This window comes from Ambystoma mexicanum, chromosome 1p, assembly GCF_040938575.1.
Source record: "Ambystoma mexicanum isolate Mex_15411 chromosome 1p, UKY_AmexF1_1, whole genome shotgun sequence".
NCBI lineage: Eukaryota > Metazoa > Chordata > Amphibia > Caudata > Ambystomatidae > Ambystoma > Ambystoma mexicanum.
Genome location: NC_090921.1, coordinates 344,933,874 through 344,960,946, shown reverse-complemented (window position 1 = coordinate 344,960,946; position 27,073 = coordinate 344,933,874). Strand labels below are relative to the sequence as shown.

Genomic DNA, 27,073 nt, shown 5'->3' with positions numbered 1-27,073 from the left:
ACCGCCAGGAGTCCCACATGACCTGTTGTGCGGAAAATATGACAGAACACACGATAAAAAGGCAGTAAAGGACAAGGTTGCGGAGGCCCTGTCCCTCCGATGCATTTCCAGCATCACACAGTCGGCCAAGAAAATCTCCCCCTCCATCGTCGTCTGAAACAGGGGTTATCGAATGTCCATCAAAACATGATGCCCCAGAAAAATGGGAGGAGTTTAGACCCTCAATGATGCGAATCTTTGAGAACGCGGCCGAGACCCCCTCAGAAGAAATCGCGGAAGGACCATCCCCCGGCTCATTCTAAAGATGACCGAGGAAGGTCCGAGACTAGACAATCTAGATCTGGTGAAAAACCTCTCCAACACCTCATAAGAAGAGCATGACGGGCCTCTCGGTGCATAAACCGAATTCGACACCAGGCAAAATGGCGTCGGGTGACAAACCGTCATCGAAGTCTATGTCAAAGGTCTCCTCGACGCATCTGTTGAATACTTACTCAATGCCAGTGTAGAAGGTAGCGTCGACGCCTTCCTCTACGGCGCTTACATCTAAGGCTCCTTCGACCCTATCGAAGCCAGCGTCAACAATGTCGATGCCATCGATGCCTTTGTCGAGGGCAACATTGATGGACGCCTTTGGCGAAACCAAGGTCAATCCCTTCACAAACCACGGGTAAAATGCATCACCCTGCGCCTAGAAAATACTTTTTTAAGTCGATGGCCTCTATTTATGAGGAACAATCCTCTGATGAGGAGATTTCCCCTTTTAGGGTAAAATATGGTACAAGGGATGTTCCGGAAGAACTAGTTGACCCTCAGTCTAAAATGCCTGAACTCTATGAATGTCTACAAACAGATAGTGGTTTGGACACGTCTCCTGAATTGGAATTCGACAAACCCGACCCTGCTGATCATGCAGACTCAGAATAAAGAAATGTTATGAATAGGGTGGTGAAATTCATGGGGTGGAACAGAAATTCACCCACAGGATGACATGACGGACATTCTCAGTCAAGGTCCTCAAAAGGATCCTGTTCTTCCTTTTCACATGGCACTTCAAAGGAAGGTTATGGCCACATGGGGAAACCCCAGAATCTGGACCAGCGGTGAACAAAAATTTCGCTAGGAAATAAACCCTCTTCTTCTTACCCTGAATACTTGACTAAGCATCCTACACCTGAGAGCTTAGTAGTCCAGGCAGCCACATCCACTAGACAATCGCCATACCAGTCTATTCCCCAGATAGGGACGATAAGAGAATTGATTCCTGGTTTTGCAAGATTTTTTCTTCGAGCAGCATGGCTTTAAAGTCAACAAATGTGACTTGCCCCTTGCAAGATTCAAATACACCCTGTGGCATTGTATTACTGCAGTGGCTGAACACATTCCTGAGGGCGAAGAGCGAGGCGGCTTGCTTGCGATTGTGAAAGATGGAAAGGAGGCTATGGGGGAATGCCTTCAGTCAGGACTGCACACTGCTGACCGCATCAGCAGGTCCATGGCATCTAGCACAGTGCTACGCAGATTTGCGTGGCTGAGAAAGTCTGGTTTCGCACCGGATGTGCAAGCCAGACTTCTCAATATGCCATTTGACGGCTTGGGGTTGTTCGGCAGCAAGGCGGATGAAAGTTTGGAGAAGCTGCAGACCTGTAAGGCAGTGGCTAAGTCACTTTGCGCCTCCATACAACAACCTTAGTAACACTCATACTCAGGCTCATCTTCCTGGAGGGGTCGTCCTTTTTCTTTTTATTACTCATTTGGAAGAGGAAGAGGACAGGCCAGTCAAAGAGGACAAAGGAAATGTCCTTGTGGTGGATGAGGGAAGGGTGCTAGATCAGCCCCAGCAGCTGCATCCATCCCCTCAGCCGCTGCAAAGCCACTCTGAGGCCTTGACCCACAAAACCCCCGGTGGGAGGCAGGATCTCTCAACATCTGAACGAATGGCGGGGCATTACTTCAGATGCTTGGGCACTGGAGACAGTAGCTCAAGGTTACTGCCTTCCTTTTCTAAAAAGGCCTCCGGATGATCCACCGGGAGCCAACTCTGTCAAAATTCCAGATCCGCTCTTGTTGCAGGAAATTTTAACCCTACTAGAGAAAGGTGCAATAGAACATGTACCTGTGGAGGAGAGGAACAAGGGTTTGTATTGCACATACTTTTTTATCCCAAGAAAGGACGGAGGATTGAGACCCATCTTGGACTTAAGAAACTTAAACAAGTTCCTCAGGAAGGACAAGTTCAAGATGGTAACCCTCTGATCCTTCGGGCTCCAACTCCAAAACTAGTTGGTATCATTGGACCTTCAGGATGCTTACTTTCATATGCCGATCCATCTCAAGGACAGGAGGTTCGCGATTGGCAATTCTCACTATCGGTTTCGAGTTCTGCCATTTGGGTTGACCTCCGCCTGAGTGTTTTCACCAAGCTGATGGCGGTAGTGGCAGCGAGTCTCAGGAGAGGTTGGATTCATGTCTACCCTTACCAGGACGATTGGTTAATCAGGGCACCTTCACCCGAACAGGCCCAGGAATATCTGAGCATGACCTGCCACTTCTCACACAGAATGAGCTTCTCCCTCAATTTACAAGTAGTCAAATATACCATTCCAAAGTCTCCAATTCATCTGAGCAGTCCTTGATACTTCCTCGGGCAAAGCCTCGCTCCCGAGGTGAGCTCATCACATTCTGCAGAAGTTCCGCAATTCCCAGCATCTGCCGGCCTTCGATTTTCTGAGGTTGCTCGGTCTCATGGCATCCTGCATTTTTCTGGTGCCAAAGGCCAGATTAAGAGTGATCCCTTCAATGGACCCTCAAGACTCAATGGTCCCAATTTTCGCGGGATATGTCAGATCTTTTGCAAGTTCCAACCAGAGTAGTTCAAGATCTTCTATGGTGGGCTTGCAAGGACAATATCCTCAAGGGAGAATCTTTTTGGCAACCATGGCCGGAGATAATAGTAGTGACTGACGCCTCACTCATGGTTTGGGAGCCCACACCAACGATCTGACAATCAGCGGTTGTTGGGCTCCATTGGAGTCCAAACAACGCATCAACTTTTTGGAGCTGGGGGCAATCGGACTAGCGCTGAAGGCCTTTCTGCCCCCTGTACGGGGAAAGAATGACCTGATAATGACGGACAACATAGTGGCCATGTACTACCTCAACAAGAGAGGAGGCTTAGGGTCACTAACACTGTGTGGAGCAGCAATGCAGCTCTGGTTCTGGGCAATACAAGAAGGAATCTCTGTCGGTGGTTCACCTAGCCGGAGAGCAGAACACAGCGCGGACGCTCTGAGCAGGCGGAGCACAGTGTGCCATGAGTGGGAACTAGCTTAGGAAGTCCTTCAAGAGATCTTCACCCTTTGGGGAACCCCTCAAGTGGATCTGTTCGCGACCAGTGTCAACCCAGAAGTGCGAACTTTACTGCTCAAGAGAATTTCCTCCAAGAGCAGCTCTAGGGGACGCGTTCGTAGTGGACTGGGAATTTCCACTCCTATATGCGTTTCCACAGACCCCGTGATTCCTCCCGTAATCAGGAAGTTGAGAAAGTTCAGGAAAACCATAATCCTAATTGCCCCAGATTGGGCCAGGAGGACGTGGTACCTGGACCTTCTGGACATGTCCATCTGCCCTCCAATACGTCATCCACAAAGAGAGGATCTTCTCTCGCAGGAGGAAGGTCTGGATCTCCATCCAGAAGTCAAGACACTCAGCCTTCAGGCGTGGGTTCTGAGAGTCTGAGATATAAGGATTGGGACCTCCCGGACGACGTAATGGAGATTTTGCTTTCGGCCACCAGCCTAGCAACAAAATCCTTGTACCGGTGTCGTTGGAACAAGTTCAATAACTGGTGCAAAGACAAGAATGTGGATCCATTCCTATGTAGTACATCTATGGCTCTTTCCTTTCTATTACATTTATCCAATCTGGGGATCCAGGTTGGCACAATAAAAGGATATCTGGCAGCGCTGTCTATTTTCTAAGCGCCTCAGAAGTGTCTTACTTCAAAATGCCATTGATTGTACAGTTCTTGAAGGGTCTCCCTAATATGTACCCTCCAGTCCCATTTCAGTTACCCGTTTGGGATTTAAATTTAGTTTTAAAGTTCCTTAAATGCATTGCTTTTGAGCCTTTGCACTCTTGTCCGCTAAGGCTTCTCACCTTGAAGACAATCCTTCTAGTGGCAATTACATCAGCCTGCAAGGGTGAGTGAGTTACAGGATCTTTTAAACCTCCTCACACCATCTTTCACAAAGACAAGGTTATACTTAGTCGAGCCTTAATTTTTACCTAAAATAGCCTCTGACTTTCATCTGTCTTAAAAGATCACTTTGCCTTCTGTCTATCCTCTCCTCATGCAAGTAAGGAGGAAGAAAGGCTACACAAAGAGGGCTCTCAGTTTTTATATCTCTAGATTGGTAAAATTTCAGCAAACTGACCAACCTTTTGTTGGGTATACTGTACACAAATTGGGCTTAGCTGTAGCGAAACACACATTATCCAGATGGATAATTTTGGCAATTACCGAATGCTACAGATTAGCTGGAAAAGAGCCTCCAGATGGGCTAAGGGCTCACTTAGCTAGGGGCATGACCATTTCGACGGGGTGTCCCGGTGCAGGTTATTTGTGAAGCGGCCACCTGGTCGTCGATGCACACCTTTGTGAAACGCTACTCTTTAGATTCCACCTCAGCACAAGGGCGTCTCTTTGCTAAGGCCTTTCTACATACTGTCCATGATTAGGATTAACTAGTACTCCCTCCTCCAAATTTATACTGCTTTGGGAGTCTATCTAAAATGAGGAATAAGTGGGAGGACACAATCCATTCAAAGAAACAGTTAGCAACTGTAACATTATTTCGATTGGATGTTTCTCCCACGTATTCCTCATCGACCCTCCGAGCCTACCCCACCATACAGTTTACGTCAATTGCACTCCGAATTCCTTGGGAGCGTGCAGTCTAGAAATACGCTTAATCAACTACTCAGCTTGGCGCGGCTTGAGCCCTTTATACTGCGGATGACGTTGACGCCTGACGGCAGCCCTCGAGGGACATCCATGCCACGACCTCGAGTACATCACCCCCTGGTGTGGACATTTTTTTTCCGAAGCAGCAAAGCTGAAGATACGAATATCTAAGATGAGGAATACGTGGGAGGAACATCCAATCGAAAGAACGTTACAGTTGGTAAATAACTTGTTCTTCTGTCTGATGGCCTGACATTTTAATTTGTTTTTTCTTTTCCTTTATCTTCTGTCCCAGTTAATAAATTTGAGGAGTTTAGTTGCTAATTGGATCGTTTTGTAAGGTATTGTCCGATACTTTTCTTCTGTACTTTCATTCGCAAGAGTCTGCTGTGACTGAAGAGTATCAGACTTCTGTACATTACCTGCTGGTAACATTGATGTTAAATTCTACAAGGTGTTTGAAGGAATAAATGGTGCCCACCCAAGGATACTGAAATCAATGGTGAAAAGCTAAAGAGCCAGGAATTGCACTCTAAATTTGTTTGCCTGGATCACATTTGTGAAAATCTGAAATGGGTCAAAGTTGGATATTGCCAGGCTCTGATTGCCTCTTCTTATTACAAGCTTTTTGGTGAAACTGCACAATTAAACTCCCTCCTTAAACATCTGCAAAATCATTCATTCAGTTGATAGAAATGTAAATACAAATATCATAACTATATAGAGTAATATAATATAATGGCTTGTGATGCAGCATCTTAAATTAGTTCTATATTATGTCTGCTTCACTGTTCCCTCTGAGAATGTCCCCTCTTGGAATGGATTATTTTCTGTTCTTAAGATTGTCTTGCAGTTTTTGCTTTTTATGGTCATCTCATTGCAGTGGTGGTTTAAAGCTGCAGCAGCTTTACCTTTGTTTCTCCCTTCTGTCAAGTGTTTACCATTATTAACATCAGTGCAATTATGCCAAATTGTGAACAATGCTTAAGCACCATCTGACTTTGAGGAATTTGACCATCTACACGGGTGTGCACTTGCCTGGGCTTTTTAAAAATGTTATATAAAATTGAATGATGGTAGATAAACCTCCGAAAAATGTGTAGGTCTAATCCGGACACATTGTCCTGTGCTCACCGCACAACAAACAAATAGACCTGTGTACTCTGGGTGGACACTGCCTCTAAGGCTCCCAATACCCCCCGCCCCAACGCACCCCCGCGCCCCCTTGTCACAATTAGTACATCAAGGCATCTCAAAAGGGGCAGAGCAAAACCTTCCTCGTGTCATGGCCATCCTGATTAAATGACAAAGGCTCCATGGATCTGCCCTATCCTTTGTTGGCCCTGGTGGTGGGAGTTAAGCATACTGATGAGTTAAAGGTATGGTCTAGTAAAAAATGTTATTTAAAAAATAGATGGGCAACATAAAAAAACTAGCATTCTCTTTTTTAAAACTTCCTATGTAAAATTTTGAGCTATTCAAGCTCAAAATTCGCAAAAGCAAGCACATGGGCACATCCATTTTGTGAAATGGATGCCCTCCTGTGCTGGCTTTTGCTTTTGCGGCACTAATGAAGGAAAAGCCAGCCAGCTGTAGTAAACAAAAGCTACCGCTGGGTGGCTTTCCCTTCATTAGTGCTGTACGTGGAGGACAAGGACCGGAGACCAGAGCAGGAAAGCTGCAGCTGAATCTCGGTAAGTGCTATTTATTTAAAAAAAAAAAAAATAAGCACTAGCTGGAGGAGCCCGGAAAACTTAGAAATAAAACCGCAGCTTTAAAAACGTTGTATTTATGTTTGCGGTCGCTTTTGAAGCGACCGCAAACATAAATACGTTATTGTGTTGGAAAACGCTGCGGTTTTTCTTTCCAAGTTTCTCAGGCTCCTCCGGCTCGGAAAGAAAAACCGGAGCGTTTCCCAACACAACCGCGTTGTGTTTCTGCCTGCTGTGGCTATCACTTTGGGTCTCCGGTGCTCCCACAGGGGAGCACCGGAGACCCAAAGTGAAAGCCACAGCAGGCAGAAACACAAAGAGGTTGTGTTTACATGCCGCGTAGTGTTTCTGCCTACAGCTGATTTCGGAGAGCCCCAAATGGGAAATGCTAAATGCTGCGTTGTTTCTGCCTGAAATCTGCTTTCCCATCCCCGGGGGGAGCCCGAGAGCCCCAAATGGGAAAGCAGATTCAGGCAGAAACACAACGCGGTTGTGTTGGAAAACGCTGCGGTAAACATCTGTCAGGGAACAGAGGGAGATACGGAGTCCAGACGCCCATGTAGCAGCTCCAGAACCGGTACCCAGCCAGCACACAGCGTGCCCTGCAAGCAAGCTTCCTAGGTGGAAAGTGCTAGAAGGTCTCTGAACCAAACCAAGGACTAGGCGGTTGCTTGCAACACTCTTCCACATCTTTGGCTGTCTGCCTTAAAGGACAGTGAAGAAGCTAGGAGGAGTGCATCAACCGGTGTCCACCTTCAAAGGATATTGTAGATCCCCTAAAGCTGCAACCGACTGCACTGCTGACAGTTGTGCCACAGTCGTTAATGTCGTTTGAGATGCCTCAATAAGTGCTTCAGACCTTCCAACTAGCACAACTATTCCTGACCCTGAGCCACAGTGTAGGCAAGCCTGCAGCCGTCTGTCCAGCCTTGCTCGCCAAACTAGCTGCCGCCTGATACCCGCAGCTATCGCCCATCTTGTACTCTGTCGCAGAAGCTGCAAAGCGCCCTCAAACTGACTTAACCCCGTTGAGCACCAAGAACTTCTACAAGCACAAGGTGCATTGTGGTTCTGTCCCCCCTGGTCCTTTTCTGAAGGCCTGTAGTGACATTTTACGACCAATCGCTCCCTTTGTGCTGAAACCAATGACTTAACCAACTACCCTCCTGTCAGTATCCAGAGTGCATCCCCTTTCCTTCTTGAAACTGTCCTCTGCATTCCTTTACAGGGTGGGTTGTATTTTTGTAGTGTGCTGGAACTGTCTGTTGTGATAATCAAAAGTAGATATTTTTATACAGCCTTGACTGGACAGTCCCTTTTATCATTGGGTAATTGTATTTTTGCTGTGTTGCAACTAACCAACGATCCACGACCTTGCAGAGATTAACCTGCTGTTCTGTCCACGTTGCCAAAATTGGACAAGGTTTATAATTTGTTCAGATCCCTTCTGGTGTACTAGAGGTGTGGGGCTGATTGATGGTTTAGAAACTGATATTCATCACTGGACCACTGGTGCCCCAGAAGTTGATTTGCCACACTGACAATACATAATGTCCTAACATTGGGACAATGACAGCAAGACAGCAACCTTTAAGGTGGATGCATGTGCTGGCATGTGTTGTGGTGATGTCCCCTACTTGGCCCTTCAGGTATGCATGGGTTGACTGAGCTTGTCCTTGTCACCTGCTAAGTGATGTGGGACACATGGTGGTTTGGGGGAGTATCTCCATGACTTCTCAGAATCTATCCTTCTTTAGAACACTGTTTGTATGAAGCAGGAGATTGCAACATGGCATCTACAACTGCTGCTGTCCTTTTGAGGAATCTGACTGAATTTTATACTATACGGAGATGTGTGGGCCTTGGTATAGTGAGGACGTGTGATACTTTGTTTTATGTACTGCAGCAGCTTACCAAGGTACAACCTGCTCATGACAAGTTATCGCTCTTGCACAGGATGAGCAGCACATTTGGAGATGGGATCTACCCATGCATGTCCAAGATTGCTAACTGGTCTGCAAAGTAAGAGAAGCTGGAGAAGCATGGAAACGCGTGTGCATGACCAATACCTAAAATAGGATTACCACTCTCCGCTGCAAGTCCTTATGTAAAGCCTAGCCCAAGGGGAGGGAAGAAATTCTTATAAAAGCTGGTCCAGGGTCAGTCTGGTGGGACTATGAACTCGCAGTGCTGTCAGATGAGTTATGGGGTGCAGTAGGAAGAAAGTGAACAGTAGATGATGGTAACGTTCAGATGTTGGAAAGAGGCAGTTTGGGAAAAAATGAGGGTTGTGGGAGAGCAGGGTCTCGGAAATCCTGTGCATATGCATAGGGTTCTATGCGTTTATCCCCACAAAAATATCGCCATACAAAAATATCGCCATATTTTTGTGGCAATATTAAGGCATGGAACCTGCAAGGGACACCCCTGCTCCCAAAACCCCCAAAAAGTATCCCCCCCCAAAAATATTGCCTAAGGTTGTTCCAGACGACCATATATACGCCAATATTTTTGGTGGGGATAATATGTAGTGATACCATGCAGGGAGAGTCCCAAACAGAGGGTGAGTCAATAAAAGCCTATTTGCTTTTGGGGAGAAGTGGGCAGAAGAAAGGGAATGTGCTGGGATGTTGAGGAAGCTAGCCCAGTAAGCTGGAGTGTCCGAGATGCCATCAGCAGTAAACCTAGTGAACAAGAAAGCAGTTAAAACATACAATACATTTAAAAGCAGTTAATAGATATTTTTTCAGCAATAATGTAGGTCATACAAAACAAGTTTATCAATAGAAAATGCAGCACACCTTTCCAGTAAAAGGATTAATTTACAGCAAATTCATACACCTAATAAAAGCTGACACTGCTAGCCTGTCTGAAACATTATGGATATTTAAACATCTCATCCATATATGTTAATAATCATGTGCAGTAATACCAGACGTTAATTTACCTAGGAGAATCCTCTTACGGTCAATCAGCATATTACAGTGTAGCACCAGATGTTTAATTGTTTCAATTCGGGCTTCCTCGTTGCAAAATCTACAGCCACTATCAGTCTGAGTGATTGCATTTCTCCTAATTAAAATCTCTTCAGTTAATAGCAAGTTACAATGAAGCATTAATGAAATAGTTCTGTTAAAAATGGTTAGGAAATTACATTATTAAGAGAACGCCCTCAGTCTTTTGTGCTCATGTGATAGATGTTTGATAGAGGGATAGGAGAGGAACGTCTCTGTAGTAATAACCCAATAGTTATCAAAAAAAGCCTTTTTACTTTGTCTGGATTCTCAATTGTTTTCTCATCCATACAGATTTCAGTCCATATGGATTCACATTTCACTGCCAATGACAATAATACGTGTGCACTCACTATTTCATAATACTCCTCACATAAAGAGTTGGAGCTCGGAGGGATCATTTTGGATAATAGCAGTAACAAATGCTATTGGACATGTGCACATAGAGAAGTAATTCCCAGCTCAAAGCTGAGGCCAGCTAGTGGGATGGTGTTGGGGAACTTCTATATTCGACACCACAGCATGGCCTTAATATGATCTAATATTTTTAATATGGAATCATCATATAATTCAAGGCCATATATAAGTTTAGGCAGTATTTTACCCTCAAAAGATCAGAGCCTGTTTAAGTGAAACTCGACCAAATTTTTCATCAATCCTGAGACATTGATTTTTTTTTTTAAGCAATGTTGCTTTTTGTAACAAGATCTCACGAATATTTCTCATATCAGGTTGGGCACTAATATGAAATCCCAGATAAATAATGGTCCTAATGGCAGTTTTTCCACTGTCCAGGACAGACTGTCTTATTATCTGCCCTTCGAATTAGCCAAGAACCTAGTTTTGTTAGGGTTAATTAATAACTCATTTTCTTTGGCGTAATGGAGGAGGTAGAAATGAGTCTTTGCAGTCCAATGTGTCATTGAGCAGCAGGAAATCCGCTAAAGCTATCAAAGACCCTTTGCAAGCACTGACTCTCAAGGTAATCGGGCCCACTTCTGAAAGACAATCAGCCACATACAAAACATACATTAAAAATGCAAGGAGCTAAGACACATCCCTGCCTTAAACTAACGTGGGAGCATATTCTTTTCGGCATGTCCCCTTCTTTATTTAACCGAATTCGATTACCTGAATTGTCATATAAACCTATTGCAAGTTTAATAGTCCTTGCGGAAACCCCCAACAGTCCAACTTCGCCCATGATCTATTCCGATTTACTCGGTTGAAGGCTGCCGAGTGGTCGATTGCAACCTGCAGGATCTAGCTAAGCTGCTTCTTGAAGTGCCCTCACAATTGGGCCATTTTGAATAACCTTTACGGAAACCAGTCTGGAATGTATTCAGCCTGTGTGTGGTTGTAGCCCATTTCTCCAAGTGATTTAGCAAAAGTGAGTCAATAATCTTAGCCCGTGTCTATTAAGGGAATTGGTCGATAGTTTTTAGGGTCAGATCTGCAACATTTCTTAAATATTGGAACACTATTAGCAGTGCTCCATGAATCTGGAAAATCTCCAGTGTTGTATACTTTCAAATAGCTACATTGTCCCAATTTGGTGTTATTTGTGAGTCCATTCGGGCCCGGTGCTCTGGATTATTTCCTAATGTAAAATAATTTAGTCTCTAAATCAACCACTATTGCCTTGATTTTTGTAATCTCTATACGCGTATTGTGCTTTACTGAAGCCAACTCTTCATTATACATTTTTACAAATTTAATCTGCCTAAACATAGAGCTGGATCTAATTCGATTGACCACTTATGCAATTAAATCATCAAAGTGTTGAACATTAAAAACCTGTAGTTTCCAGTCTAAAGAACTGGTTTGCATAATTAGGTTCAAGTCTGAGTTCAAGATTCCAATGTTAAACTCAGACCACCGATGGCATTGCCGACACAATTAGATATTAAATGCGCAATCAATCTGACCCATTCCCTGGTGGTTATAAAGATGTTAAATTTGGCTTTTAAAATGCATACTATGATCACTCCAATTATTCCTAAGAACTTTAAAATGAGTACAGCAATTTATAAAACCATCCACAAATATAATCTAAAATCGACAAACTTTTACCTCTGTGCCATGTAGACTGATTAGTTTCATTGCCCTGGGTTATTCAATTTAAAGCATAGAGCTCTTAGGCTTCCGTATCCAGACACCTGCTTCTTCCTGCGTGTGATTTTGAAAATGTTGGGGTAGCATATCTGTGGAAATATCCCAAAGTTCATTACCGAAGTCTGGGAAAGAGCAATTTGAATTAAGGTCGCCTGCTATGATAACCCTGCCATTAGGTTTCAAAGTTAACCATGAATGTACAAAGTCAGCAATGGTTGTTTAAAATAAAAAAAAAACATTAAGGTCCATCCCCCCCCCCCTTGTGCCAACAGACATTGAGGACTAGGAGGAGGTTTAACTGCAAATATTGCGATGCTAATGAAATTGACATAACCCCAAAAGGGGAGTCACTGTTCTTTGATGTTACAACCTGATGGTGCAAAGATACTCAGATTGGTGATGCGCAAGGAAGATTGGTCCCCCTGTTAGGAAGAGTGTGTCATCATTAGGTCAGACTGAGTTCCAACATTTAACCTGGAAGGAATATTGCATGAATCAGCCACAGTTGAGGGTAGGATGGAGTCCATAAAGGGAGTTTCGCAAATAGTCAGAGTTAAAAAATCCGTAGTTCCGGGGTTGATGACCCCTCTGTTCGGCGTTCTTCAATCAGTGGAGACATAACCAGTGCGGAAAAGTTCTTATAAAGTCCACCATTACTCGTAAATTCTGTCACAGTAAACTTTGCAGGTTTTTCCAGAACGGAATTATTCTTTTTCTGGTCGTTTTCCCAATGTTTGCCTTTGTCGACTTCAAGGGAGAGCGAATAATGTTAGACTGAGTTTCAATCCCACTGACAGCTGGGTGCACGATCTGGAGTGGAATAGAACGATTCCACAGCCGTAAGAGTTAGAATCCTATCGGTTTTATTTGTGACCAAACCATTCGATGATTGGGAGGGGGGATGGAGCGGCAGAGGATTTTAATTTTCATTGGGATTCTAGTGTTGGATAAGATGTTGGTACGGGAGAAAGTCAGTTATTCTGTGACCTGCAATAGGCGAGTGAATTGAGTTAGGCTTTCGTATATTAAATTTGCAATGGGGCTTCTTTCTGTGAGTCGAGGTCCCGTATCCGGAAACTCTTGACTTTATTCCATCCAAGTTGTTCGAACATACAGGAGCAATAGTTTTATACAAAACCTGGGCAGAAATTGCTCCCACTCTTAAAGTGGCAACAATCCTTTCTTCTTGGCAGTTTTCTGGTTGGTTGACTTTAACCAGCTGACGAGGCTCAAGGAGCATGATTGCACTTGAGCTGCATGCAATATGGGACTAAAAGTTCTAATTGATCCTTGATGCAGATTGGCTTCTAAGTCCCTTGCTTATGGTCAAGATGGTACACAAACAGAAATAAAAAAGAGAACACAAGGAAAGGACTTTCTTTTTTGCTTAGGCTAGAGTTTCCAGCAGAGCAATGCTTTGAAGAGGGTACCTAGATCAAAGGGAGGAAAATCCCTGCATTCTAGACACCAAGCCTAGATCCTTTCTGGATTTTGCAAGTCTTGTAGAGTGGTGCAATTACATTGATAGGTCGACCGGCAGACACTCACCAGAATCACAAAGGTCCAGGAAGAAGGTGCAGGGGGGACACCCCGAGACCTTGTGCCGTGGCCTGCAGACTGAAACACTTAGCAGCACACTTGGCGGCTGCTTCGCGGAAAGAACCGCAGATGTAGGCAGCACAGCTGAGTAGGAGGAGCTCCAGAGCAAGCAAAGGGAGACTGTGCAGGACTGCAGACTGAAACACTTAGCAGTACACTTCACCATCTATTCTCGCTTCAATATTTTCGTCGTTTCCAATACCTTGTACATATTAAAGAAGTCAGATTCTGGTATGCCCCAGCAACCACTTCAGAATAAGTGAACCAAGAGCACCTGCTGCTTCTAATCCCCCTCATCTGCCTTTTGAACACCAATAATGCCCAATTTTGTAGGTGAGATCACTGGCTAATGGCGGAGGACAGGATACTCGGGTGAGGTGTCAGTGTTCCTTTTAAGCAATCTGCTGTGAGGTAATGGCTACTGGCCTAATAAGTGTCTTGAACCGCTTGATTAGATGTTCCTTGCACTTAAGTCCTGTTAAGCATTGAAGGAGACAACCAGCTTGTCTTGTGTGTAGGTATTAGATAATCCAGCCACTGCTATCCTATGCCCAGGTAAACGCACCATTTTCCAGATGTTGCCATTCTATGACCCGGTACTACCATTATGGCAGTGCCTGGCAAATGCCTATAAAAAGGCCAAAACTGTTGGCTTCCTAAGGCTTATTTTGTAGTGGTACGGTGGGCTTTAAAAAAAATAATTAAAATAGAATAAAAGGATCTGGCAGCACAAATTGCACCACAATTTAGCGGCATGTACATGAGCTGTTCCTTAAAGTATGTTTGGGCACTCGGTTTTCCTTTTATCCAGCTGACCTGTTGGGCTGTTTCCAACTAACTGCCTGTGAAAGTGTTTGATATACATTGCTAGGCCATCTCTACGCTTGATTGACCCGTTGTTGGACTACTTTTTACTTCATTCCATCTGTATTCTTGCAGTAGTTTTTCCTTCTACACTACTTGTGGGTGCACACAAGTTTGGCCATTTTAATTATTTGATGTCATCCCTAATTTGTTTAAGCTGCCCTGGTAACCTCCACACTTCAATGTCGTATTAATGTTGTGCTGCATGACCTTCAGCCTTTTTATCAGCCGAAAAGCTGCAGCTCTCTGATGAGTCCAGTGTTACACTGAATGCTAATGTGGCAGGTCTGGTTATTCCATTACAGAATAGGGGCAGGTTTTGTGGACCTTGCTGCCTGTTGAATTACCTATGGTGAGACAACCTTTTTTGCTTTATGCTGTATTATACGAGGCAAAATATATGCAGTATTGTATAACAATTTCTGTAGTAATTCAGTAGATTTGCTAATTATTCTGACTGTGGCTAGTGGTCTTCAGTTCAGTTTGAGTGTGTTGGTCTCACCTGGAATGTGTTTGTGGTGGTGTTAAATGTGTCTGAATTTTATTTAAAAAACCTGTGCGATATAACGCAATCTGTTTCTTAATTTTTATCTTGAATATATAGTCCCTTTTTTCATAACATTAGAAATGTACATCTGGAAAAGGACCCTTAACACGATGCAATCTATTCTGCTACTGGTATCCATATTTCTCCAACATGGGGTCTGGCATGGATTCACATGCTCATGAATATTCCCCGTCGTCGGGCTGGGAATCCTCGGTAAAGAAAAAATCAGTATCAGTTTTGTTTCTGATCTGTCTTTCTTAGGGTCATACTGCCCCCATCCAATGACTGCCCTATACCTAAGACTCGCCTCTGGCAGCAAGTGTTCGGAGTGCTTTAGCTCTCGAGTTTTTGCTGCATTTTTGCGCATTTTCGTGCTTTTTCAGGAGATTTTCTCATTTTTTCGGTTTAATCAGGCCTCAAGCTCCACCGTTTCTACTTCCGATAACGGGGACCTGTTTCGGAATTCTTCTACGCCCCTCCAGGGTGAAGTTTTCATAGAGTTTACACTTCTTGGAGGATTCCGGAAGATCTGCGGCCTACCTCAATGGACATGGCCCAGGACAAGGGAAGCTCGATGCCCGGATCTGAGCTGTTCAGGTGCTGCCCTGGATACGGATTGCAAAATGTTTTCAAGGAGTACGAGCATTCGCGATGTCTCTACTGCCTTCATGAGGACAAGACGCATGTGGAGAAGGACTGTGCATTCTGCAAGAACCTTTTGGAACGGACCAAACAACATTGTCGTTCCCGCCTCGCCGCCTGGCTGGAGAAGGGCACAGCAGGTGAGAAGGCGAAGAAAAAGCCTGAGCGGGCTTCTAAGTCCTGTGAGGGCGCCCCGGCAATGGGGGCCCAACAGAAGGCCAAGCACAGTGAGTCTGCGGGCACCGGGAGCGCCGAAAGGTCGGGCTCTTCGGCTGCTAGGCAGGGCGCGACTTCCCCGGCATGTTCAACCACGAGCCAGCGCTCTGGTTCGGGGAAGAGCAAGTCAGAGAACCTGGGTAAGCTGCTGGAGCGGATCTGGTCGAACTCGAAGGGGGAGCGAGGCGCTGACCCTCCCCCCAAGGCGAAGGCCCAGGACACACCTAAGGTGGTGAGGGCTTTGATCCAGCCGACAAAGGCCTCTAGTGAAGTGGTTGCTGCGACCCTGGCGAAGCCGGCTGAGACTACGCCAGTGGAAACGGCCTCTGGGCCCAGAGTATCCCTGCCACCGCGGAGGGAATCCTCTTTCCAGCCCATCGTTAAGACCCCCGTGAAGTCCCCGGCGGAAAAAGAGGGCGGGGGCGGTGGCCATTACAGACTCGGAATCAGCCTCTGAGGAGGATCTGGTGGAAACGGAGAAGGGCTTCAACGAGAGGTTCATAGGCCTCAACGAGAAGGTTCGATCCCAGGGGATGACCCCCGCTGATGTGATCGAAGATGGTGACGAAGAGGGCCCAGTGGAGCGGCCATCCCGTCAGTCGCAGCCATTACCCGAGCCCCAGGATAGCTCGGCGGCCATTTTGTTGGCGATCCAATCCTTATGTACTGAGATAAGGACGAGATTACCACGGACCCCGACGGAGGATCCGAAGCCCTCCGCACAAGTGGAGGGGAGTCCACCCCTCGCCTCACTTCGTGCCGTGAGGCCTGTGGACCCCTCATCCCTGCCTCGCGGGACCCTAGAGAGGCTACGGCGACGGATTCCACGACGGGGACGGATGACGACGGCGGCGATGACACAACGGACATCCTGTCATCATCCCCCCCCCCCCCCCCCCCCCCCAGGCTTCTCCAGCCGACGAAATTTGCTCCTTTCATGCCATGATAACCAGGGCATCCGAGCTCTTCCAGCTCTGCCCTGAAGAACAAAAAAAGGAAGGGTTTCTTTACCAACGACGAGAGGCCAAGAGGAAGACGGTCCTCGCGGTGCCGTTGCTCGACGGCATCTGGGACGAGGGGCTTGCTATCCTCAAGAACCCTTCCACGATACCCGCCAAGAGGGACAGGTACGAGAAGAAGTACCGAGTCCCCGATGCCGCCCCTTGTGCTTCAGGCCGCAGCCCACGCCGGACTCTGTCGTCTCGGCAGCGGCCAAGAAGAAAGCAGCAGGTGCGGCGGCTTCAACTTCCCCGCCGAACAGCGAGGGCAAGAAGTTGGACTCCATGGGACGACGAGTCATCTCGTCGGCGGCGACGACGATTAAGGCGGCCAATACCTTAGCGATCGTGGCCCGCTATGACAAGGAGCTTTGGTTCAAGATAGCTCCCCTGCTAGACTTCCTACCGGATGACAAGAGGGCAGAGGCCCTACAAATTCTGCAGGAAGGCGAGGTGGCGTCGGATCACGCCATAATGATGGCAACTGACATTGCTGATACCGGTTTTCGCCAATTGGGCAACAGTTTGCCTCCGACGACGAGGATGGCTCAAGGCGACAGACTTTCGCCAGGACGTCCAGACCAGAGTGTTGGATATGCCGTTCGACGGCAACAACCTTTTTGGTAAGGCCATCAAGACCGACTCAGACGGCTCGGGCCCTAGTGGTACTTCAACAGTGACGGCCCTTTCCGAGCTCCGGAGGCAGATAGGGTGCCTCTAAGGGATCCAGCGGTGGCTCTTCTACATACTGCCAGGCGGCCCGCTCCTCGTCCCAGGAGGCCTACCGAGGTCGCGGCAAGCAAGGGGGAATCCCGCTGTTGTTGTCAAGGAGACCAAGGCGGCAAGGCCTACTCCAAACAAGACTGACCCGGCCGTGTCGTCTGCCCCCCACTGAAGCACCCCGGTGGGAGGCCAGCTGACGAAGTTCGTCAGCGTGTGGGAGTCCATCTCCATCTCCACCGACGGTTGGGTGCTGGACACCCTGGCCAACGGGCACTCGCTGGAATTCCAAAAGAAGTGCCCTCGCATTCCTCCCATGGCCAGGAAAGAGAATCACAGCCCTCAACTGATGCTCAAGAAAGGTGCCATCGAGCTCATCCCCAAGAGGCACCGGGGCTCCGGAGTGTACTCGAGGTACTTCCTCATCAGAAAGAAGACAGGCGGTTGGCGCCCCATCCTGGACCTGCGTCGGTTAAACAAATACATCAAGGCGCAGAAATTCAGGACAGCTGGAGGAGGGCAACTTCCTGTCATCGTTGGACCTGGAGGATGCTTACTTCCACATCCCCATTCTAAAAGGACACAGAAAGTTCCTCAGGTTCGTGGTTCAGGGACGCCACTACCAATTTAGAGCCCTGCCGTTCGGATTGAAGTCGGCAACCAGGGCATTCACCAAGTGCCTGGCACCAGTGGCGGCGTGGCTGCGCCTGCAGGGCATCCACGTCTACCCCTACCTGGACGACTGGCTAATCCGGGCAAGGACAAGCGAACCTGCCGTCGAACACACAGCGAGGACCATCCGGCTGCTCACGGAACTGGGCTTCGCCATCAACTACCCGAAATCCCACCTGGTTCCATCGCAAGTAGCACTGTTTCTGGGAGCGAAGCTCGATAAAGTGGGGCAATTGGAATCCCCGTCGGAAGAGAGGACGAAGGCCATTCTGGGCAAGGTACAGCGCCTGCTAGCCACGGACGTTCCCAGGGTGAGGTCCATCAAGTCCCTCCTCGCGATGATGTCCTCATGCATCTATCTTGTGCCCCTTTGCAGACTTCGGATGCGTCCGCTACAGGAGTTGCTCGACGCCTGCTGGTTTCAGGCAACGGGCTGCTTCGAAGACAGGATCCCTCTCGACGAGGAGTTCCGTCGGGCGTTCCTATGGTGGGGTACCCGTGCGCACCTCACTACAGGCACAGGCTTTCAGACCCCGGCTTTTCCGGAGACGGTGACGACGGACGCCCCTCTGGAGGGTTGGGGGGGGGGCCCACACTGGAGATCTCCACGCAAGAGGCCAATAGCTCCCGGAGGAGAGGTCTCTCCACATCAACATTCTGGAGCTCCGTGCAGTGTTCTGGGCACTCAAGTAGTTCCTTCCGTCCCTCAAGGACAAGGTGGTGAGGATCTTCACTGACAACACCACCACGATGTTCTACATACGGAAGCAGGGAGGCACCAGATCCCCAGCCCTATCCAAGGAGGCCCAGGATCTGTGGAACTGGGCCGTCGCCCAGAGGATGTTTCTGGTTCCCTTCCACTTGGCAGAAATAAACACCATCGACGACTCACTCAGCAGGGAGCTGCGCTCGTGCCACGAGTGGGAACTACGTCAGGACCAGGTGGATCGGCTCTTTCGACGATGGGGCAAACCCCAGATCGACCTCTTTGCGACGAACTCCAAGTGCCAGAGGTTTGTCAGAAGGTTCCCGCAGCCGAGGAGCATGGGCGATGCTTTCTCATTCCCTTGGGACGGCCTCTTTCTATACGCGTTCCCTCCGTTGACGTTGCTGCTCCGCCTCATTAACCAGCTCAAGAAGTCCAGGTGCAGAATGATCCTCGTCGCACCGGCGTGGCCGAGGCAGATCTGGTTCCCGGACCTTCTGGACTTGTCAACGTCCCCACCAGTCATACTGCCGGCGGACGCGGATCTTCTCTCCAGAGAAGGAGGTGCCATTCTTCATCATGACCCAGAGTCGCTGAACTTGCAGGCCTGGCTCCTGCAGCACTAGAGTTTGGAGGGTACGATATCCCGGCTGACTGCAGAGAGGTTCTTGCAAAAGCCAGGGCGTCCTCAACTCTCAAGTGTTACGGTCATAAGTGGAAGAGGTTCTCTGTCTGGTGCCGCGCACAGAAGATTAACCCTCTGCGGATTACGGCCCCTCAAGTACTGCCGTACCTACTGTCGCTGGCCAAAGCTGGACTGGCTCACGCCTCCATCAAAATACATCTGGCTGCCATCTCCCGATATACCAGGACTACGGGACGGGCGTCCTTGTGGTCTCATTGCCTGGTGAAGGAATTTGTGAAGGCTCCTTCCCCGCCATGGGAGCTTAATGTGGTGCTGACCAGGCTCATGGGGGGGCCCCATTCGAGACTATGCTTTCAGCGCCTTAAAGTTCCTGTCATGGAAGACAGCGTTCCTAGTGGCCATCACCTCCGCACGACGAGTGGGAGAGATCCAGGCCCTATCTTGCAAGCCTCCATACTTGACTTTTCATGACACGAGGGTGGTGCTGAGGACACACCCCTCTTTCATGCCCAAGGTGCCGTCGGACTTCCACCTCAACAAGCCCTTGGTGTTACCAGTTTTCTTCCCGTCGCCTTCGACGCCGGCCGAGAGGACTTTGCACTCGCTGGATGGAGCTAGAGCGCTGAAGTTCTACGTGGACCGCACAAAGAGTTTTCTGAAGACGTCACAGCTGTTTGTGAACTTTGGGTCTGTGAATTCAGGGAAGGCTCTCTCGAAGACTTCCGTTTCCAGATGGCTCTCCGGCTGCATCATGCAATGTCACTGGTTGGCAAACCGACTGCTGTCTGGCCGTCCGAGAGCCCATTCGACCAGAGCGATCGCTGCTACCACGGCGTTCCTGTCTGGTGTGCCCCTGCTGGACATCTGCAGGGCTGCTACGTGGAGGTCGACGCACACCTTCACAAGATTCTACTGCGTTGATCGCGACTCCAGGGAGGAGTCCAGGGTTGGCCAAGCAGTGCTGCGCAACCTGTTCACCTAAGGTGAGCCTGATGAGGAAGTAAGAGTTGCTTAATGTTGAGTTTTGGATGTAATGCTTAATGTTGAGCCTTTGCCACCTCCCGTGGTTGTGCATGTGTATACTGCTATGTATTATTTTATTCATGAGCATGTGAATCCATGCTGGAGAAGGAACAAGTTACTTACCTGTAACTGTTGCTCTCCAGCATGGATTCACATGCGAACCCTCCCGCCTACCCCTCTGCGGCTCTTCACTTGGTCATACTGCCACTTTGCGTGCTACCAAATCTGAGGATGGCTGCCAGAGGCGGGGCTTGTGGAGAGGGCAGTCATTGGTTGGGGGCAGTATGAACCAGAGATCAGTGATTGGTTACTACTAAAAAAGACAGATCAGAAACGAAACTGATACTGATTTTTTCTTTACCGAGGATTCCCAGCCTGACGACGGGGAATATTCATGAGCATGTGAATCCATGCCAGACCCATGCTGGAGAACAACAGTTACAGGTAAGTAACTTGTTGCATAAGCCCTTCCTTTGGGTGGCGAGGATACAGCTGTTGGAAGCCATACTTCAGCTTTGTACATCACTCCTTGGCCCCCCTGCAAGGACCTTCTTTGATATTGTTGTCTCCTTCTAGATTCTCTCTCTGTTGCGAAATATATCGGTCTGTTTATGTTTGCGCTAGGTAAAACTCACCAGGCACCTTATTTGACTAGCATATTGGGTTGGTGGCAGAATCTGCCACCATCCTGTGGATATGGGCCCATCAACTACAAGAGAAACGTTAATTGTGTGGACTTTAGGCAGAGCTTGTTTGCAATCGGAATTGGTGTCCCTTTTGCTTACGTACAGCTGCTGATTTCTTTCTTTTTTGTTTTTCACATATCTGTTGTACTTCTATTGTCTCGATGTTGCCCTGTTGCATTTTATCGAGGTCGGAATAATACAAATCAGTGGACTAACATCTTCACCCTGCCAGGCCACTTAACACATCAATCGATGTTAAGTGCTGTTTGATGAGCAGTAGCAATGTCTCATTACACGATTGCTCCTGTAATGTAGTTGTGTCTTGGAACAATACAGGTTAAGGGAGACCATTTGATTCAAACCACCAACCCCCTCCTCCCTGTAGACCCACCCGTGAAACCTGCTGAGTAACTGTCGCAGTATGGTAGTGGGTGCTTGTTTATTTCAGCTTTATTAAGACTAGGCTGTGCACAGACCAAATAATTCCCAATGTTTTGGGAATGTCTCGCTACTGGGATTTATCATGCTGAACTTAATTTTCAGTTAAGTTGAGTATCGCTTGTTAGAAATAAAATGTATGTTTGTTTGGCTTCAGTGTGATTAGATGAGGTTTTGTTCTGTAGCCTCAAAAGGTTTATTGGCCATTTGGAAGTTTTGTCTGACAGTGCTTGTTATTGATTGATTTTAAAATCAAGAAACTGGTGATTTGAAGGAATGGTCAGTGTCATAAGAAATCTGTTTTTTATGATTATTATTGCTTGTCTAACATCTGCCCTGTTCATTATTATTCTAGAGAACAAGTTCCTGCTGCCACCAGACCGTGGTTCTGGCGAGGAAGAGGAGGAGGAGAGCCTGGCTGGAAAGCCAGTGGAGTATGTCAATGAGAAGGGAGTGAAGAAAACTGGAATGTTTATCTACCAGGTCCCAGCCAAGCCTACTGTGTACTTTATCAAGTTCACCGATGACTTTCATATTTATGTCTACGACTTGGTCAAAACATACTGAATGGAGGAGGCATGAGAGAAAAACGGGTCACAAGGCCTTTACTATTCATTCAAAGAGCTTGACTTCGAAAAAAAGGACACATCTGTCATAGTCTAAACCAGGGGCTTCTCCAAGGTTTGTGATAGTACATTGTGGCTTCCTTTTTTTGATCCCTGTTCCAATTATATTTTGTGGCAATGACTCTGAGTTGTGTGAGTCTTCCAAGAGCCTGTGCTCTAGAAACCTTTCGGTAAGGTTTTGGATACTTGGGTGTGTTGACTTGAATAATACTGAATTATTTGGAGCCACACCTCTCGCTCATTTGGGATGCATCGGTCACCTACATTTTACATGCAGGAAACTAACATCCCCATACCTGCTGTAAGATTGGATAATTGAGTTTATTCGGCTGCCTTTTGTGAATGGCCCATTGCTTGAGTATCCTTTTCAGCAGCTGAATGTTGGCTCTGGCATCATCCTACATTCCCCAGAAACACAACTGTATGTTTCACTAACTAAAATAATTAAATGCTTTGTGCAATCCCTGATTTTGTTTGTGAAACCCACAACAAGCCGTAACTCCCTGTGGCTTTTATACCATCTATAATGTCAGCAGGTCCTAAGCAGAGGCTGTGTTTAAGGTACAGTCCTTGGAATTCTGCAATGTTATTTCGAGGTCGAGACTAGCAATGAGAGTCTGGTGTTTTATACTGTACATTGTGTGTCTGTCTCTCTCTCTAAACGCCTGGCATCCTATTAGGCAGCCAGCTTGTTAATCGGAAGTTTGTCCACCTCTGAAACGTTTGTGGACTTGGAGTTTTATTTTTCAAATATTGAACGTAGTTGGAAGTGCACGAGCTCACCTTTTTAGCAAGTGTAAACAATTTCATTGTTTCTACTGAAACGAATGGCAGCAGTATAAAAAGTGTCTTTAAGCACTGGCCTATTTATTCATTCAAGTACAAAAAAACAAAACAACAAAAAAGTCTCAGGTACCAAAATAGTTCAATGTTTTTTCACCATAGAAGTATGGCTGAGAAAAAGGATGTTATTTATTCATCTTCGTCATGATTAAACATCCACTGTTAACGCAATAAATGGAAAATTGGGTGATAACCCTATTGAGGCAACTAATCCCTGGGTGGAAAGAAACCTGTGTGAGGAGGAATTGGAAATTAATACGATCCAGCATTTTGTTGTGATATCTGTGAAAATGTTTGTTTGAACATTTGTAGGAAGGACAGCCAAGCTGAAGATTTGCTACCACCAGCAATCATTGTATTACCACAAAGCGTAAGTTGACATACCACAGGAAATGTCTCCCTTAAGGCACTGGGTATTGGCACAGGATGTCTTGTTTTCTCTTCTAGTTCTGAAGAAAACCTGTTCTGCATGCCTCTTTATATTTAATCTGTTGAGTCTTCTAAGCCAGTCGTCCAAAGATCCATTTCCTTTTGGAGATATCAGCTTTTATATATAGCTAGATCTGTTCTAAATAAGTTAAAAAAAAAACAAAATGCATGCATCAAGGGTATCAGAAGCTTGACTACAAAGCCAGCATGTTAGTCAGAGTAAAGGTGTGTATCATTGGTCCAAGGTAACCGCAGTATGCAGTGTTCACAAAGATTGTCCTGCAACCTTTGTACAAACTGAGCATGTCCTTCAGAAAGTAAACTTCCATGATCTTGTGAAATTGTTTAGTGCCCAAATGGGAGACCCTGGCGAAAATCTGTGGGGAAGCTTTCATCTAATTGGCCAATTATTTCACTCAAAATTAAACCCAATTGCTCCCACGAGACTTGTGATATTGTGACCTTCACCCATCTCATTGTTTTTAGACGTATATGTGGAAGAGCCCTGTTGTCTATGGAGATTGAAACTAGGCCAGGGCTGCGCTTTGCACGCACAGCAGACCATCGTCTGCAAAGTGTGGTTTGGGTAGAGCAATGCTTTAATTTATTTCTGTAAGTGATGTTAATTGGGAAAATCAGTATTGCTTGATACAAAGGTCTTAACGCTCCACTTTGTAGTAGAGCAGATGTGCATTTGAATGGGAGTTCAGCCGATAGTGTTTGTTGTACAACTATTTCCATCCTTTGAGCATCTAACAAATCCCCCTCTCCACATCAGCATCCACAATACAGATGAGACATGGGGATTATTTTATTTTCTTTAATCAAAAAGCTCGCAGTGCGGGTCCATTTCCTCCTCCCCCTATTTGAAATTGGTTTGGTTCCGAAGTGACCTTAAGGTGAATTGTGGGAAATGCAATAGAAGCTGTACAGTTGAGGAAGATTATACATAAAAATGTATTGGCCACATATTTTCCAACATTTTGGAAGAGAACTGGGTAAAACCAAATTAACTTGACCCATAAAATATGAACTCCCTCACTGCTGCAACACATTTTGTAGGGGTGGGGATTGTTGTATTGGTTTGATACTAATCGTTTTCTTGGTCAGTCATGTTTGGTCTTGGAATGGAGTTTTTTTTTTTTTTTTTTTTAAACCCCTTTTTTGCTCTTGTTTATTCATAAACATATTTGCGCATTTTGTCACTATGTTGGGCGAAGCTCCTGGTTTGACCTGCTTCCTCTTCCTTATTTGTACTATCTTCCTATTTCGTATTAGTTTAGAGCTGCTTACTTTACCCATGCCAAGAACTGTTTTAGTTTTGCCTCGATAGTGTTAATGATTGCTGCCTAGTCAATTGTAGGTATTGCATACTGCCTGGCCACCTTTTTACGATTTTTGTATATAGATAGAACTGTCTTCTAAGAGTGTAGCATTGCTAATGCCTGCATTGCAATGGCCTGTTTGGTAGCTATTTGCTGTGAGGTTTGGTTGTGAAAGCACCTGAAGCTTGAATTGTCGTTGATGCATCAGGTGTGGTTCAGTGGCTTTATCTTAACAGTGAAAGTTTGATCCCGTTTGCAAAGACCCAGATCTTGGACTACCTATTGTTTTCATTGAGCCATCTGATTTAAACCACCACCTCTGCCAAAGTACTGCTGACTGGCCCACTCTGGGCTTTGATACTTAACCGATGCTTGCTACGGATGTTTTGCAAGCTGAACATTGAGAAGTCTGATATTGTCAAGGTATCCAAAGTATTTGTAATTCATTCCCTTTACTGTTTCCCAGAGTGCCATGAACTCTGTATCGTTGTTTGGGTGGATTCACACTGACTTGTCCTTTTCATACCTGTTTCTGCACATGTACAGTAGTATTCCCTTCAGTTGGTGCACCCTTTCCATCTCTGTGAACGTTTTCTTGCAGTGTGTTGATGCTTTGTTAGATCAGCCAAGACTTGCAATTAAAACCGTTTTTTTTAAAAAAATTTAAATAAAGTCTATGCATTTTTTGTTTCAATGGACGTAGTTTGCTTGTTCGGAACAGAATTGACGCAGAGAGTCGGTCATCATTCTCAAAGACGTTTTTATCTCTATACTTTCTGGATCCTGCTCTGTGGAGCACTGGAATCTCAGCCATGAGACTTATCGTTTTGTGTTTCAAAACAATGTTTAATAACTTGCAATATTCCTTGCTTTTGCAGTACTGAAATTCTACTCCATACATTTCCTAACAGTGCAGGGGTTGAAATTAAGATTGGGTAAACGGGAGCTAAAAGCAGCTTCATCCTGCATTAACAAATGACCAGGAGCTAACACTGCGGAATGAGAAGTTCATACACTTCGTTCAGGAAAGTAAAGGTGTAATATGGGAACAATGCTTATGCATTCACACTAATGAATAGTACATTTTCCAAAAATCACAGATCTTGTTTTTATTGAATTTCATTGTACTCAACAATCACAAATATTTATTGGAAAATAGACCACATGAGGTAAAGTAGCATTTTATAATCTACTACAATGCTAAGTCAGTTTTATCTGAATCTAGCTTTTCACCATATATCATTATAGTTCGAAACCTGTCAAATACATAGCTATTCCATTGACAAAGTGAATACAAGTGGGCAGGACCGGGCACTGATGTGTGCAGGTGCAGTGATCCTCTTCACACCTAGCCTTCTTTTTCTTTTGTGATTGCTAGGGAAGTGTATGAGCAGTCTGACAAAGGGTGCTGCATAAAGACAGCAGGACAGTGTCTGTTGATTTCACTATTAGCACCTGCCTTGCTGCTAGGGAGGCCAGGTTTGTAGCTTTTATGCCATCCTGCTCAGGCTCTCTCCTCCAAGCCCCCGTACAGGTTCCCATAACAGACATCCATATCTGTTTCAGACACCGCAAATAAATCTGACCACATTTCAGATGCTGGAGAACCTGCGTCCAAAGACTCCTCAACGGCCCTCTCCACTACCTCGAAAATGGGGGAACTCATTAAGAAACATGTGCCAGACACACTGGTAAAGTCCAAGACGTCAAAATTCTCTACTTCCCAGGCCAGGGACCCTTTGCACTCTTTCAGGGGCCATGCATCACAACCAGCCTGCTACTATAGAGGGTGCCCCTCACATACAAGACACCCCTGTTCCCTAGCTCCACTGAATGGACCACAGAAAGATTTGACATGATAATGTGGAGAATGCCATGCTTGGACTTCCTTCACTGCCACCCTGATCAACTTTCTAGCCTTAAAGGGCTGTCGCAAGGGGATGCAGCTAAAAGGCAACCAGCTGCCAAGATTGCTTGGTTAGACGCCTCACAGCCCAGCACCTCACATGATGCTTCTCGGGATCTCTACTTTGACACATCAGGATCTGAAGATCCTGGTTCGCAAGGGGACCAATATTATGGTGACCAGTACTATGATGCCGACGTCTGTCATCCAATCCCCGGACCATCATGACCAGCTTGTAGCTGATTCCCTGGTAGATAACAAGTTCCAGTATGAGTTCCTCCTAAAAGCTGCAGAACATTTTTGACACAAGTGCCCCAGGTGGATAAGGACTTTGTGAAGTACATCCTTGGGGACAAAAAGTCAGCGGCACAATTACCCTC

At 46.3% G+C, this 27,073-nt stretch overlaps 1 protein-coding gene across 1 annotated transcript in view; it reads left to right on the top strand.

Moving 5' to 3' along the window:
• LOC138569989 (spindlin-W-like) overlaps positions 1–25,481 on the top strand; it is a 125,407-nt gene extending 99,926 nt beyond the window's left edge. The window contains exon 5 of the mRNA XM_069648494.1: positions 21,920–25,481. Coding sequence (XP_069504595.1) covers positions 21,920–22,131 — 212 coding nt within the window. The 3' untranslated portion in view covers positions 22,132–25,481. The remainder of the gene's footprint in view (positions 1–21,919) is intronic.
• Positions 25,482–27,073: the final 1,592 nt, after the last annotated feature.